The sequence below is a fragment of the Ovis aries genome, chromosome 17 (assembly GCF_016772045.2).
Source record: "Ovis aries strain OAR_USU_Benz2616 breed Rambouillet chromosome 17, ARS-UI_Ramb_v3.0, whole genome shotgun sequence".
In the NCBI taxonomy this organism is placed as follows: domain Eukaryota; kingdom Metazoa; phylum Chordata; class Mammalia; order Artiodactyla; family Bovidae; genus Ovis; species Ovis aries.
Genome location: NC_056070.1, coordinates 62,224,317 through 62,240,767, shown reverse-complemented (window position 1 = coordinate 62,240,767; position 16,451 = coordinate 62,224,317). Strand labels below are relative to the sequence as shown.

General features: G+C 36.3%; 1 protein-coding gene across 4 annotated transcripts in view; it reads right to left on the bottom strand.

The window, feature by feature from the left end:
• NAA25 (N-alpha-acetyltransferase 25, NatB auxiliary subunit) overlaps positions 1–16,451 on the bottom strand; it is a 65,325-nt gene that overhangs the window by 34,271 nt on the left and 14,603 nt on the right. For all 4 annotated transcript variants that reach the window (XM_060401259.1, XM_060401261.1, XM_004017405.6 and 1 more), the window contains exons 5-11: positions 12,651–12,725; positions 11,435–11,542; positions 10,989–11,067; positions 9,604–9,715; positions 8,978–9,067; positions 7,793–7,962; positions 3,526–3,638 (exon numbers count right to left, since the gene is read on the bottom strand). In XM_060401259.1, the coding sequence (XP_060257242.1) occupies positions 3,526–3,638; positions 7,793–7,962; positions 8,978–9,067; positions 9,604–9,715; positions 10,989–11,067; positions 11,435–11,542; positions 12,651–12,725 (747 nt within the window). The remainder of the gene's footprint in view (positions 1–3,525; positions 3,639–7,792; positions 7,963–8,977; positions 9,068–9,603; positions 9,716–10,988; positions 11,068–11,434; positions 11,543–12,650; positions 12,726–16,451) is intronic.

Genomic DNA, 16,451 nt, shown 5'->3' with positions numbered 1-16,451 from the left:
GGTGGGAGCCCTGTGACAGGAAGACTTCCAACCTCCACTAATTAAGAGCTTTTTATACGTAAAGCTGACCCAAAGGTCACAGACTTTCTTGATAGACACTAGTATTTCTTAATATAGTGCTCTATCCTACCTTGGGCACACTGTTCTTCCAACTGGTGTTCTACTCCAACTGCCCATTACCCAAGGATACTTGGGGCTAAAAGCTTAAAAACCTTTAATATGCAAGAAGGTATGAAGTTCTCATTAATGGGTGAACAATCTGATCCAATACACGTTGCTGTGGATGAGGAGTCTAAAGGTTCGCCACTTCAGCATGTACTTGATTTGCATTGATTTAATCACATGAAAAAAACCCTGATAGTTGACAATTAACTACCATATGGTACCCAGGCTTAGATCCCTGAAGAGATAAAGGACACTAATGGACGAGCTACAGAAATACAAATAAAGTCTCAAGGCCAATTAACAGTATCAGTTTCTTAGTTCTGACAAATGTACCACTGTTTCTAAGACGTTAACATTGGGGAAAGCTGGGTGAAGGGTCTAGTGTAACTTTCCTATAAATGCAGTTATTCCAAAATGAAGGTTTTTTTTTTTTTCTTTAACTTTACTGAAGTATAGTTGCTACAATATTGTATTAGTCTCAGATATACAGAAAAGTGACTTCGTTATTTTTCAGATTCTTTTACATTATAGGCTTTTATAAGATACTGAATATAGTTTCTTCTGCTATTTATCTATTTTATATATAGTAGTGTGTGTATCTGTTAAACAATACTCCTAATTTGTCCCTTCCCGCCTTATTCCTCTTTGGTAACCATAATTTTGCTTTCTACATCTGTGAGTCTGTTTCTGTTTTGTAAATAAGTTCATCTGTGTTATTTTCTAGATTGCACATATAAGTTATATCATATATTTGTCTGACTTCTTCATTTAGTATGATAATCTCTAGGTCCATCTGGGCTGCAAATGGCAACATTCATTCTTTTTTATAGTGAATATCTCATTTCATGTGTGTGTATGTCTACCATGTATGTATGTAAGGGCTTCCCTGGTGGTGCAATAGTAAAGAATCCGCCTGCCAATACAGGAGATGTGAGTTCAATCCCTGGGTTGGAAGACCCCTGGAGAAGGAAATGGCAACCCACTCCACTACTCTTGCCTGGGAAATTCCATGGACAGAGAAGGCTGGTGGGCTACACTCCATAGGGGTGAGAAACAGTCGACATGACTTAGCAACTAAACAACAATATATGTATATATGTGTGTGCGTATAGACATAGACATACACATGCCATATCTTCTTTATACAGTTATATGCTGATGAATACTTAGGTTGCCTTCTTGTCTTTACTACTATACACAGTGCTGCTATGAACACTGGGATGCATGTTATCTTTTCAAATTAGAGTTTTCATCTTTTCTGGCTATACGCCAGGAGTAGGATTGCTAGATCACACGGTAGTTCTATTTTCAATGATTTAAGGAACTTCCATATTGTTTTCCACAATGGCTGCACAAATTTACAGTCCCACCGAGAGTATAGGAGGGTTCCTTTTTCTCCATACCCTCTCTAGCATTTATTATTTGCAGACTGTTTTTTTGCAGACTTTTTGTTGAAGCCCATTCTGACTGGTATGAGGTGAAACTTCATTGTAGCTTTGATTTGCATTTCTCTAATAATTAGTGATGTTGTATATATTTTCATGTGCCTGTAGGCCAACTGCATGTCTTCTCCAGAGAAATGTCTATTTGGGCCTTCAAGGTTTATTATTTAAAAATCCCTAAGATTTGATGACTGCTTCAGCAAGAATAAATCGTGATTTGACAAATTCAGCAATTAACTGCTACAGTTTTGAAAAAATCAGAGACAAGACATTTAAAGGAAAATCCACTGGACTTCATCAAACTTTAAAATTTTACTCTGGAAATTTCCTGGTGGTCCAGTGGCTAGGACTCACTGCTAAGGTTTGACCCCCAGCCAGGGAGCTAAGATCCTGTAACTCCCATGACATGGGCAAAAATACAACTTTGCTCTGCAAAGGATCCTATTAAAAGGATGAAAAGACAAGCTATAGTCTGGGAGAAAATATCTGAAACCACATATCTGACAAAGGATTTACATCAAGACTATCTAAAGAATTCCCAAAATTCAACAGTAAAAATCCCTGGTGGCTCAGACGGTAAAGCATCTGCCTATAATGCAGGAGACCTGGGTTTGATCCCTGGGTCAGGAAGATGCTCTGGAGAAGGAAATGGCAACCCACTCCAGTGCTCTGGCCTGGAAAATCCCATGGACGGAGGAACCTAGTAGGCTACAGTCCATGGGGTCGCAAAGAGTCGGACACGACTGAGCGACTTCAACAGTAAAAAAAAAAATCAATTAGAAAATGAGCAAAAGATAATAACAGACATTTCACTGAGGAGAAAATACAGATGGCAAATCAGCACATGAAAAAATGTTTAACAATATTAACCATTAGGGAAATGCACATTAAAACCATAATGAAACATCACTGCATATTTACCAGAAGGGCAAAAATAAAAAACTGTGGTAACACCTAATGCTGATGAGGATGCAGAAAAACCAGATGACTCATACATAGCTAACAGGAATTTAAGAGACCTAGTCACTATGGAAAAGTTAGGCCTTTTCTCTAAAAAGCTAAACATGCAGCTACCATAAGACCCCACAGCTGAACTCCTGGGCATTTTCTCAGAGAAATGAAGACTTAGGTTCACATAAAAAACCTGCATGCAAATGTTCACAGCAGCTCTATTTGTAATAGCCTAAAACCAGAGACACCCAGATGTTCTTCAACAAGTTAAAGAAACTTGTGGTACATCCGTATCAAGGAATATTATTCAAAATAATATTGCTGTACCAGCAATGAACATGTTACATGTAACAACACAGACGAACTCCAGGGAATTATGCTGAGTAAAGAAGGTTATACATAATATGATTCCATTATATAACATTCTTAAAATGATAAAATGTGGAAAAAGAAAACATGTTAGCAGTTTCTAAGGAAGAGGGATGCGTAAAGGAGGAGATACAGGGAGGTGGCTGTGGGCAGAAAAGGGTAGGCAGCACATGGGGGGCACTCTGGTGGCAGAACTACTACGCATCTTATCTACGCAGTGGCCACATGAATCCACATGCACCACACACACTAAATACACACACACAAACACACCCCACATATACATACAAATGAATGCACATAAAACGGGTGAAATCTGAATAGGCAAAATGGGTGAAAGACATACAAATCTCTCTATATTATTTCTCTCTCTCTACACACACACCAGGAGAATTCAATTACCTACCAGGGGCTTATTCTCATTGAGGTCCAGCTTTATAAGAAATTATGCCTTGTATCTGCAGCACCTAGACTACTTGGCTTGATAGAGCAATATCTTGATAATCTCATGCTCACTACTTTCAGCCATTTTAGAAAAGAAACATGGACTCTTAACCTAGTTACAATAAACACAGGTAACCAACAGAACCCTACTCACTTTTGTACACTGTGTAGCAGGCAAGAGGTCAACAAACACCTTGAGGTCTGTGAAACAACAAGGTTTATCCCCAAACTTTTTAAAATACTGGAACATTAATTCCTCTGGATCACCTAAGAGAGAAGAGGGTAAAATATCACTAAATAATTCACGGACTAAAGAAATTTCTAATTTAAGTGATAAGTCTGATTTGAGAAACATTTATTTCAATTAAATGAAAATTTTGCTTCAATGAGAATGAGGATGACAATGAGGGCCGGAAGATGGCTTGTTAGTTTAAAAATAAACGAATACTTGAAAAAGAAGTTGAATCTTACCAACTCAGTTATTACACTGAGGAAATGTGAAGTCTTTCATTCAACTGAAGTTTAAATAGTTAAAAAGTTTTCATTAAAGTTTAAATACTTGAGTCTATACGCAAGCATTAAACAAACATGCTTTTCTCCAGTTCTTGAACTACTTAACAAATATTAAATAAATGTTAACTGCATGAAAGATAATGTTTGTTAACAGGCATGCCAACAGAAGAGAAAGTCAATGGGAAGAGCCATGGGCCAATAACTCCAAAGTCACAATGTAAAATTTAAACCTGGATATGCAGAAAGCTACTAGCTCATTTTATTTTTCCTCAAATTAAAAATAAAAATAATAAAAGTAGAATGCTCTCAAATTGAACTAGACTTAGGAAGCAGAGATTTTTAATAAGATCTCTGTAAGATTTCAGGCCTCAGTTCCTTCTGTTCCTAGGAACAGAGATTCCATAGCCTTAATCAGATTCTCACAGGTCTCTGTGATCCAAAAGAGACTAAGAATCACTCACTAGTAAGAAAAAGACAAAAACTTCCTATGTGTGGGGAGGTTCAGTTCAGTTCAGTTCAGTTCAGTCGCTCAGTCGTGTCTGACTCTTTGTGACCCCATGAATCACAGCACACCAGGCCTCCCTGTCCACCACGAACTCCCAGAGTTCACTCAGACTCACATCCATCGAGTCAGTGATGCCATCCAGCCATCTCATCCTCGGTCGACCCCTTCTCCTCCTGCCCCCAATCCCTCCCAGCATCAGAGTCTTTTTTCCAAGGAGTCAACTCTTCGCATGAGGTGGCCAAAGTACTGGAGTTTCAGCTTTAGCATCATTCCTTCCAAAGAAATCCCAGGGTTGATCTCCTTCAGAATGGATTGGTTGGATCTCCTTGCAGTCCAAGACTCTCAAGAGTCTTCTCCAACACCACAGTTCAAAAGCATCAATTCTTTGGCACTCAGCTTTCTTCACAGTCCAACTCTCACATCCATACGTGACCACTGGAAAAACCACAGCCTTGACTAGACAGACCTTAGTCGGCAAAGTAATGTCTCTGCTTTTCAATATGCTATCTAGGTTGGTCATAACTTTCCTTCCAAGGAGTAACCGTCTTTTAATTTCATGGCTGCAATTACCATTTGCAGTGAGTTTGGAGCCCCAAAAAGTAAAGTCTGACACTGTTTCCCCATCTATTTGCCATGAAGTGATGGGACCAGATGACATGATCTTCATTTTCTGAATGTTGAGCTTTAAGCCAACTTTTTCACTCTCTCTTTCACTTTCATCAAGAGGCTTTTTAGTTCCTCTTCACTTTCTGCCATAAGGGTGGTGTCATCTGCCTATCTGAGGTGATTGATACTTCTCCCTGCAATCTTGATTCCAGCTATGCTTCTTCCAGCCCAGTGTTTCTCATGATGTACTCTGCATAGAAGTTAAATAAGCAGAGTGACAATATACAGCCTTGACGTACTCCTTTTCCTATTTGGAACCGGTCTGTTGTTCCATGTCCAGTTCTAACTGTTGCTTCCTGATCTGCATACAGATTTCTCAAGAGGCAGGTCAGGTGGTCTGGTATTCCCATCTCTTTCAGAATTTTCCACAGTGTATTGTGATCCACACAGTCAAAGGCTTTGGCATAGTCAATAAAGCAGAAATAGATGTTTTTCTGGAACTCTCTTGCTTTTTCCATGATCCAGCAGATGTTGGCAATTTGATCTCTGGTTCCTCTGCCTTTTCTAAAACCAGCCTGAACATCTGGAAGTTCACAGTGCACGTATTGCTGAAGCCTGGCTTGGAGAATTTTGAGCATTACTTTACTAGCGTGTGAGACGAGTGCAACTGTGTGGTAGTTTGAGTATTCTCTGGCATTGCCTTTCTTTGGGATTGGATGAAAACTGACCCTTTCCAGTCCTGTGGCCACTGCTGAGTTTTCCAGATTTGCTGGCATATTGAGTGCAGCACTTTCACAGCATCATCTTTCAGGATTTGAGATAGCTCAACTGGAATTCCATCACCTCCACTAGCTTTGTCCGTAGTGATGCTTTCTAAGGCCCACTTGACTTCACATTCCAGGATGTCTGGCTCTAGGTGAGTGATCACACCATTGTGATTATCTTGGTGGTGAAGATCTTTTTGTATAGTTCTTCCGTGTATTCTTGCCACCTCTTCTTAATATCTTCTGCTTCTGTTAGGTCCATACCATTTCTGTCCTTTATTGAGCCCATCTTTGCATGAAATGTTCCCTTGGTATCTCTAATTTTCTTGAAGAGATCTCTAGTCTTTCCCATTCTGTTGTTTTCCTCTATTTCTTTACATTGATCGTTGAGGAAGGCTTTCTTATCTCTTCTTGCTATTCTTTGGAACTCTGCATTCAGATGCTTGTAACTTTCCTTTTCTCCTTTGCTTTTCACTTCTCTTCTTTTCAGCTATTTGTAAGGCCTTCTCAGACAGCCATTATGCCTTTTTGCATTTCTTTTCCATGGAGATGGTCTTGATCCCTGTCTCCTGTACAATGTCACAAACCTCCGTCCATAATTCATCAGGCAGTCTATCTATCAGATCTAGTCCCTTAAATCATTAGACAAATCCAATTTATAAGATTCAGGTGGGTGAGAGGGAAGAGGAAGATAGGAGATGAATATAATAGCAAGTGTGAAAGCAGATCCAAATATTTTTCTTTCCATCTTTGGAAAGAAAGCATTTTTTTTTTTTTTTTTTTTTGCCTGCACCATGCAGCTTGTGGGATCCTACTTCCTCAACTTGGGATTGAACCCAGGCCCCTTGAAGTGGAAGCACAGAGTCCTAACCACTGGACCACCAGGGAAATCCGAAAAAAAAAAAAAAAAAAAAACAATTCTTTGAAATATATTTTAACAATATTTTGCTGAAAGGCACATGAACAATTTTCATTTGCAATTCGGGAATAAATACAAACTAAAGTGACTGAGGTAGACCCAAAGAAAGAAGTCAACATGGAATACAAAACTGGCTGTAAATAATCGACATATAGAATGACAGAGATAGCCAGTTAATTTCAGAATAAACTGCAGAGAACACTAATTACATGATTAGAAGGGAAAGAGATGTTCTAGGATAGGTTTTAGGTACTGAGAAGTGCTCATCATCTGAAGACAACTGGTCCCTAAAAAAACCCTCTTAATCAAGTTTTAATGAGAACCAAATTTCTGTAATGATGAATGGGGGGGGGGAGGGGAAAGGTTCTTTGGAGCTTTGTCTTCAAAAAGAAAAAAGAAACTGAAAATGTTTTTAAAGTTCACGATCCTAAACCTAACAAAATTTAGGGTATAACTAAAACTAAAGCTAATTCTAATTCTTAATATGAGCAGATTTTGGCTGGGAGTAGTGCTTCATCCCCATAAAACTGTGAACTAGTACAATATGACCACATTCACTCTTCTGCAGTAAGCTCAACAAGAACCATTTTACAAAAACATCTAAGCGCTTCATCAAATTTCCTGAAGGTCTCTCTTAATCCTCTACTATCCAAATCATTCTTCTCTCCCATCTTGTCATTATCCTTATAAATTTTCTCAACTGTTAACTGCTCTAACTTGGCCAGAAGTTATTTTGTCAGTGTTTTTGTGAGTGCTTAGAGCAAATTTTCAAGAAATTCATTCATTCATTTCTTGAAATCCTCAAACTTTTACAGAACTGGCTATTTTACTTTGAAATTTATTTTGATATTATTGTTAGGTCAGCAAAAGAATGCCTGACAAAGACTCTGATGGCATAGAGAGAAATGTTAAAGTTAAGCCAAGTTGCGTGTGTGACTGAGGCCTAATTTTATTAGTGATCCATTCATCAGTAATTTTTTTCAGGTTATGAAGACATTTGCTTCTCAAAACACAACTTTATACTGTAGGCCTCAGAGAACAGATACCGCCCTTGGGTACCAAGTATGTCCCTATCCCTTCTCCATGGTTCCCAAATATTATTACAGCTTCTTACCCAGTTTGTATTCATCATTAAAACCTTGACCTCGTAAACGTCTAATCAGCTCCAGTTTAGCTAGATGTGGTCCTCGGAGATGGCGAGAATTTTTAGATTCTTCTGCTATCCGATCTTCTATAAACCTCACAGCTTCTTCTGCAGAATAATGTACTTCTCCTTCTAAAGAGCTGGGTATAAACACATGAAAAAGGTATTTTGTGCCTCTACTGTTCTGTGCCAAAACTTATAAGTCAAGCCAAACTGATTTCAAGAAACAAATTAAAAATAACAGTAAGTACAACAATAAACAATACAAATGAGAATAAAAGCTATGAGCATATTCTGATGGTTAGCATGACACATGATTCCTCCCAGTTCTGGCATCTGATTATTACAGAGATTAACCACCTCTACTGTTTTCTTAAAAAAACATTATTTATATATTTTGCATATATAAAATATTACCTAATTAAAAATGTAAGTAAATTTTAGTGCTAAGAAAATTAATCTGAGAAAAATTAGAGACTTAGTTAATATTATAAAGTAAGCATCATTTCATAATTGGTTACCATGAATCCTATTTCCTTATTCACTTTTTTAAAAGATCCTATTTATGAATACTGTCTGTAATAGCCCCCAAAACAGCAATTAGCAACAATACAAGTACCCATCAACAGGAGACAGACTGAATGAATTTCGTACATTTCTAAAATGGAGTTCTCTTAAGTCACTAAAAAGAATTAATCAAATCTGTGTTTACTATATATGGAAAGACGCCCAAGATACATTGTAAGATGGGAGAATATCAAGTTGTAAATCATTACATCTAATTTTTATGTTAAATAAGAATAGTTATGTTAGTATATGCATAATATAAATAAATTTGGAAAATATCAAAGTATTTTTCAAATAAATCTGGAAGATATCAAACTATTATCAAGAGTAATTTCTGTCAATCATATCCTGATAAAACTGAGGAAAAAAACATCCTGGAAACTAACATTTTTCACACCATACGTTTCTGTCCTAATTTAGGATTTTTACAATGGGCATGTATTTATTTTAAAATTTTAAAATCGAAAAAAAAATCTTTCTTTGAAAGAGATACATTATTGAGACAGAAAATTCAATTAGGCTTATAAGGAAATCTTTTTGCTACAACATATTAAAAAGTGCTGTAATTCAGGAAAAAGGACAACTTACTGTTCACCTTCAGCAGGAGGAGTCCAGGCCTCTTCAATCAGTCGAAAGACAGAATCGAAATAAGTCAGATAGAACTGCCAGTCATCTGAGCTAAAATCAGATTGAATGGTGCACACAGGATTAAACCCAAGTTGTGACAAATCTGCCTGAGGAACCATGATACTCAACTTATTTTCTAAGTGATACTTTAGTCTTCATTAGGAGAAATCCAATCTTCCCTCTGGGTTTCTTCTACAGCCCTAAAAGGGCAGCAACTCCAAAGGTATTTTTAAGGTCAAATACTTCTAAGAAGCTATTTTTTCCTTCAATAAAATAACCAGGTCTAAAAACCTAATATTCATTATAGAAAACCCGCCACAGTGCTTCCTAGGTGGGCTGGGGGGAGACCAATCCTTAGTTTAACAAATTAATGAAATTTCAGCATTCATTCTGAATACTCAGCATCCTGGTAGCAAAAGTTTCACTATACTTCTTTACTGAAAGATGAAGGCTCATCAAAAACTTTTAAAAAATATCCAGGACACACAACTAAAGGACTTCACTTTATGCGCAGAAATCTAAAGATATAGTCCAAAAAAATCAAAAAGCCCCACTCTACTCTCATAGTCCAAGAAGCAAATACTTACTTTTTCAGTAAGAGGCGCCGAGAAAGGGCGTTACACTCTGGCCACCTGCTCAGTTTCTTATACATAGCCATGCATTTATTTTCCCGACTCTGAATCTCACTTGTCAACTTCTCTACAATTGAAAGTAATAAAAGTTAGTAAGCTGGTTTCATTTTCACTCAGAAATCAGAACAAAGTCCAAATACAAGAAGGAAACTGTCACGTTCTTAAAATTCCCTCTCTGAGAAAATGGGATCACCGTTAGATACAAAGTTCTATCTCACTAAAGGTTATTTTCCTGAAAAGAAAAATAGTATATTTCTGATATAAACTTTTAAATCCTGTTTTCCGATAAAATAAAAGGATCCAGAACATATTGAGTTGAAGATCTAGTATATGGGATACACATAAAATCCCAAGAGTATCTGAGGACTTGTATATTTAGACCACAGACTCACCATCCACACACTTTCAAAACATTGAATAAGCTTGGACTTGAACAAGATGAGAAAGGGAAGATGTTAGGAGGAAGATTAAAAGAAAAGAAATGAATCAAATTCTTCAACAGCTGGGAACAAAAAAACTAGGATTAAATTTCTGACCAAATTATATCTGCCCTGTTCTTTTAAAACAGTTTAGCAGATTAAGCATGCCAACAATTACATTATGAATTTTCTATAGAAAATTTAAACTTTATCCATAGAACTACAACCTAACTGAATAAAAATACAAAGTTGACGTCTACTCACCTGCAAGGAGGCCAAAGTTAGAAAGCAACATTAAAAATAAAAACAAAACTCTTCCTACATTTTATATAATTAAAATAGTTAAAACTATCGGTTACTGTTATGGTTTTAGTAAAGGATATACAGTACTTGTATGAAACAAAATCCTTTTCATGGCTGGACCTAATGAGAGTTATGAGGCCATAAAAGAAACTGACCAAAAAGTCACAATTAAAAACCAGAGTTGTCAAAACAATAACTACATTCCCATGAATTTCTCCTAAGGAAATTTAAAATGTGTAAATATTTAGGAAACAAATTGTTATAAATGTCTAAAAACAGAGAAATAGTTTAACACCATCTATGAAGTTCATACAAATAAATTTTCCAACAAAAAGCAAAAAAGTATTTTCACAACAACAGAAAAGAGCTCTAACTTCTTTAACATGTAAAGTGCTATTGCAAATCAATAAGATTAACCAAATTTTTAGAAACAGGAAAGACTATGGAAAAGCAGCTCAGAGAAGAAGAAAACATTAATGATTTTTAAACAATTGAAAAAATAATTATGCTCCCTCGTGGCTAAATAAATAACTGTTAAGGTATGTTTTATCTAACTGAAAAACAAAAAGTTTGATAATATAGATGGGTAAGTATGTAAAGAAACAGACCCTCAATTACCTCCTAATTTTCCTCTGATAACATCCAAGGCTTCCTGGTACTTTCCCAAACGTTCCAGGATCATATAATAAAGTTCAACCTTATAGAAAAAACAAAAAGTGTAACCACTGAAACTTTTCAATAATAGAGATATGTCATTTATGTTTTTAAAAAGCTGTCTAATAGAAAAGAACACTATCTTCAAATAAGATGAAATTAACAGTGAGAATCAGACAATAGTATCTCCCCTATCTGTGTATATCTCAGCAGAGAACACTTGCTGGAAGCATGCAAGAAACAATAGCTCCTTCACTCACTATACCTAGGCTGGGGAATTCCACAGTTTCATATTTACACAAAAGACAAGAGTGAGGAACTAGTTCTCTAAAGGGAATAAAGCAACAATTCATAATGTTGTAACAGTATTAAAAACATGCAAATACAAAAGTGAGGTTTAAACTACTCACTTCAGCCTCTGCTTCTATCTTGTCCTCTTTCACCATTTTTTCTACCATTCTCTCAGCGAGGGGCAGAAACATTGTTTTTGAGAGGTTTTCATCCTGTGCTGATATAGACTGGAGGAGAAAGATACATGTTTCATTCAAATTTCTTCCCTGTTTGCACTATTTATATTATCGCCATGCAGACTATTATTGTGACTCTGGCCCATAATTAACAAACCACTATGTCAAATATCAGACCTAATTTGAATTTACCAAGAAGATACATTAGAGATGGTTTGCTTTACAAGAGATTTCTTAAGATTATCTTACACATTCTTGAAACAGTTTCTACAATATGACCTAACTTTTATATAGGTCATTCAAACATTTTTCTTGAAATATATTAAGGGGGGTTACGTTTATACTGTTTATTATAGATAAACGGTACCAAGCATTTGAAGAGAAAAGCTTTTGCAATGTCTTCTTGAGATGTTCACATATTATAAAGGAAATGCCAATTTCTTCAATTTCTTCTATTTATAGCATGGCTTACTTAACAGCTACAGTTGCCTCAGACTGATCATTAAAATTGATACATGATAGTAATCATTTTAACATTGCCAAAGATTCTGCTCCGAGCTTATTTGCCTCCTGTAAACAACCTTTCAGAGTAGTTATTATGCTTATTTTACAGATAAACTAAGGTTAAAAAGATTTCGCAACAGCTCAAGACATGGGGTAAAGCCAGTATCTGAAAAGCAGGCTACTCTGAGTCTCTCTGTTCTAAACTGCTATATTTTAACACCTTCCTCCCCATCCTCTCATACACAGTATCTTATTTTGTCCTCAAAGTAGCTCTGGGAGATAAGCATCTCCATTAGGCAAAAGAGCAGACTGAGGCTCAGAAAGAAGTGACAAAACAAGGTCACCCAGTTCAATGATCTGTTCACTAACCAACAATAGCAAACATTTCTAGGCTCATAACTTGATCAAGCAACCTAGTAATAGATCTAAGGATAAGGGGAAATACACTGTGTATTACACACAAATAAACCAATATATCAACTCATAAAGAATACCAAAACTCCTCAATTCAAAAAAATCAGCTGACAGTGTATCAACTCCCTGTTTGACACATGCTGCAACACATTACCCAAGATGTTCAGAGGACACATTAAGGACAATTACTGTACACAAAAACAAAAGCAAATCTCAATCCCATTCTGAATGCCATACTCACCTGCATAATCAAGCTCATCACAGACCAAAAGTAGTAAGGGTTTTTGGGGACAATCTTATATAGAGCCATGCCAGCCTGAAAGACAGAGAGCCATAAATATTTTGTTTAGAAAACATCAGACAGAGCAGTTAATGATATGTGGCAAGAAGTTTCCAAGGAAAATAACCACGTTTACATATGCCAGTTACTGTATGTGCCTAGTAACTTGATGGATATGCTCTATAGGCTAACAAGAGAGGTAATCAAAATGGCAAATTTTTACAAGATCAGGAATGATATTTCACCTTTTAAATCACATTTTCTCAAATTGAAGCCCAATGTTCCTAGAAAATACTGCATCCCAATATAGTCCTCGTAGACTACCAAGCGAAAACAAATGTGGCTTATGACTACATATCAATAAACTTTACTGAAGCCACTGCACTAATCAATTACAGTAAAATTTAAAAATACAGCATATTTAAACTTCAAAGTTAGACAAAATTACTCTGACATCATTCAAAAAATAATTCTTAGGTTAGGAAAATATTCAAGTTCTTTCAAGATACCATTAATTAGAATTGAACCCTTTCATTGCATAATGTATAATATTCAAATACTTAAAAGCAGAAACATGGCATAAAGAAGCAAAAATCTATTCAAGTAAAACTGAGAATCTGTCCATAATTGCCCAATTAGTAATCAATGCTAAGAACTCTGTCAGCTAATTATCACAGTTACTATTGAAAAAAATACATGGAGCCCCTATTACATTAAGTGGAAGGAAATGTCTATTCCTGCCAAGAACACAAAGATTGAGTCCTGATCCCCAAGGCACTTAAAAGCTAGGGAAAAAGACAAATATTCAGACAACTAAAAATATTCTTGGCAATAAAAATAAACATCCTATATGGGGAACTTCCCTGGCAGTCTAGTGGTTAGGACTTGGCACTTCAGTATTGGGGACAGGGTTTGATCCCTGGCCGGGGAACTAATAAGTTCCCACAAGCCACCGAAAAAAACAATCACAAACAAAAAAAAACATCCTATACAGAAACACCATGCTAGGGTGTTTCCAGGGGCTTGCCAGGTGGTTGAACAGCAAAAGAATTCGCCTGCTATGCAGGAGACGCAGGAGACTTCGCCCCTGGGTCAGGAAGATCCCTTGGAGAAAGAAATGGCACCCCACTCCAGTAGTCTTTCCTGGGAAATCCCATAGACAGAAGGGCCTGGCAGGCTACAGTCCACGGGATTTTCTAAGAGTTATGATCTGGCAACTAAACAACAGGGTGTTTCCAAGGAAAACAAGGTTAATAAGTTTGTTTATTCCTTTTTATTTTTTTAAGGAAAAGCAGAGAAGAGCCTTCTCCAAAGTAGCAGTCTTTCAGATGGAACTCGAAGGTCAAACACAATGTCTAAAAGCAAAGATGTGGGGGTAAAAATACATATAATCATTTGGAGTGAATCAATTTCTTAGTAGAAGCAAAATGAATAACTAAACAAAAACATTAAAGAAAAGACATGCTGACAAGAACAAGCAGGACATCTAGCAGAAGCAAAAAATTAATAGCAGTAGAAGGGAAAAGGGCTAAGAAGTAGACAGAGGTACCTTTGTTATTAAGGCATTCAAAAAGGAAGCTATACAGAGTAACACTGTGACATTGTATAAATCTATACTCCTCCAGAGTGTTTTAGCAGTACTGTGAAGAAAGAAAATAGGAGGAATGGGGGGAGGCAATGAAAAACTAAACCAAGAATCGGTATATGCAACAGGGAATTCTCTGGCTGCCCAGTGGTCAGGACTCCATGCTCTTACTGCTGGGAGCATGGGATGATCCTTGGTCAGGAAATAAGATCCTACAAGCCCTGTGGCCAAAAAAAAAAAAGAGAGAGAGAGAGAAACCTTAAAAACACCTTGGAGGCAGAATCAAGATGATCTGGACGGTGAAACACCAAAAGGGAGGGGATATATGTGTATGTGTGGCTTATTCATTTTGCTATACAGCAGACACTGACACAATACTGCAAAGCAACTAACTATATGTTAATAAAAAAACTTAAAAAAAAAAAAAGACTCTAGAGACAAAATGGACATAGAGGATAAGGAGGAGAGTCCAGGATTGCTTGAGGTCCCTGTTTCTAATACCAACCAAACTGGAGAAATGAAATGCAAAGCATTAAAAAAAATTTTTTTTCAATAATTTGGGTAAAGATAACATTTTATAATGACATACAGAAATAAAAAGGAATATTAATACGAATTTCCAACATAAAAGAAAATTTTCATGCCTATACCTTACTGTCTTAGAGGTGCAATCACTCTGTTGCTACGGAGAATTTCCAACCACAGAGAAGTTGGAAAAATGTGGCCACAAATTGGTGACTCAGAGAATAGGAATGTCACTAACAGAAAAAGGAAAGTCTAGTCATCTATCATGTGAATAACTAGCAACTCTTTATTCAAGGTGGCTTTAATGTTACCTGCCAGAGATATCTGTGGGGCAGAAATCCTTAAACTTTCTGATTCCCTGGCTTCCCTCCCTCTTATCTAAACCAGTTTATGCAAATCGCTCATTATTTAACAAGTATTTATCATGCATATGTTATCCTAGGAACTGAGGATTCAGTAGTGAACAAAAGCCTTTACTCTTAAGAAACATAGCACATAATTTATAAAATACCTATTACCCCAGACGGACATACCCATTTCAAAATAAGCATACATATGAGCTAAGAACTGTGACTACCTTGAGCAGCAACAAAGGTAGGATAAGAGCTAACAAACTCCGTTCTGAGACATTTAACACTAGAGGACTCCATTCCTCCAATACAATAGACTAAGACAATGCAAAAGCAAGCTATGGTTAAAACACTGAGAAGCTGTAACTATTAAGCCAAGTCAGAGCAACAGTCTCCAAAGAGCAAGCTGAAAAATTATACATATCTCTGGCAACAAGTAAAGTTAAACCTTACAAAAATAAAAGTGATCAAGTGGCAGATTATTTTTTCCTTTTCTCAAAATTTACCTTAATATTGCCATTGCATGAACTTCTACTTTTTGTTATTTTATGTGTTTATATTTTATAAAATATATATTTCAAAAATGTATTTTGTGGGATCATAAATTAACAAAAGCTTTTTAAAAAAACAGAAAGCAAGCTGGAAAGTAACCACAGCCCTATATCCTAGCAATATTTCAGTACATACATCTAATACTATCTTTTATTAAGGAGAGGTAGATGGGAGAGAAGGGGGAGAAGGCCATTTTACAACCTGCTCTCTTCAATCACTACTGGGAATATCTTTCTATGTGAACAAATAAAGACACACAGTACCACGGATGGGTGCAGGGAGTGAGAATGAGGTGTTGTAGTTTATTTACCTGTGTCCATATTAATGTATATTTAATATGCTTTACTTAAAACATACTCTTACAAGTAAAAATCATACTAAAGATTTACATGTTTATGTTAGTGTTACCAATTTTTAAAAATACACCCATTTTACAACAGAAGAAAAATTATAATTTCTGAATATTTTCCCGAGAATATACTCCAACAATACATAAAAATAATGATAAAATTTCTTCAAAGAATTATATTTGGGCCCCTCAAAATTCTTCCAGTTTAAAAACTTGCCAAGGTGAATACAAAGACTGATTTTTAAAGGATTTATCTTAATACAGTATCTTCCACCTTCCCTGCTTTATCTAGTGTTACAGTTCGACACTTCAAGTGAAAGTGTTAGTTGCTCAGGTCGTGTCCAACTCTTTTGCAACCCCATGGACTATAGCCCATCAGGCTCCTCTGTCCATGGGATTCT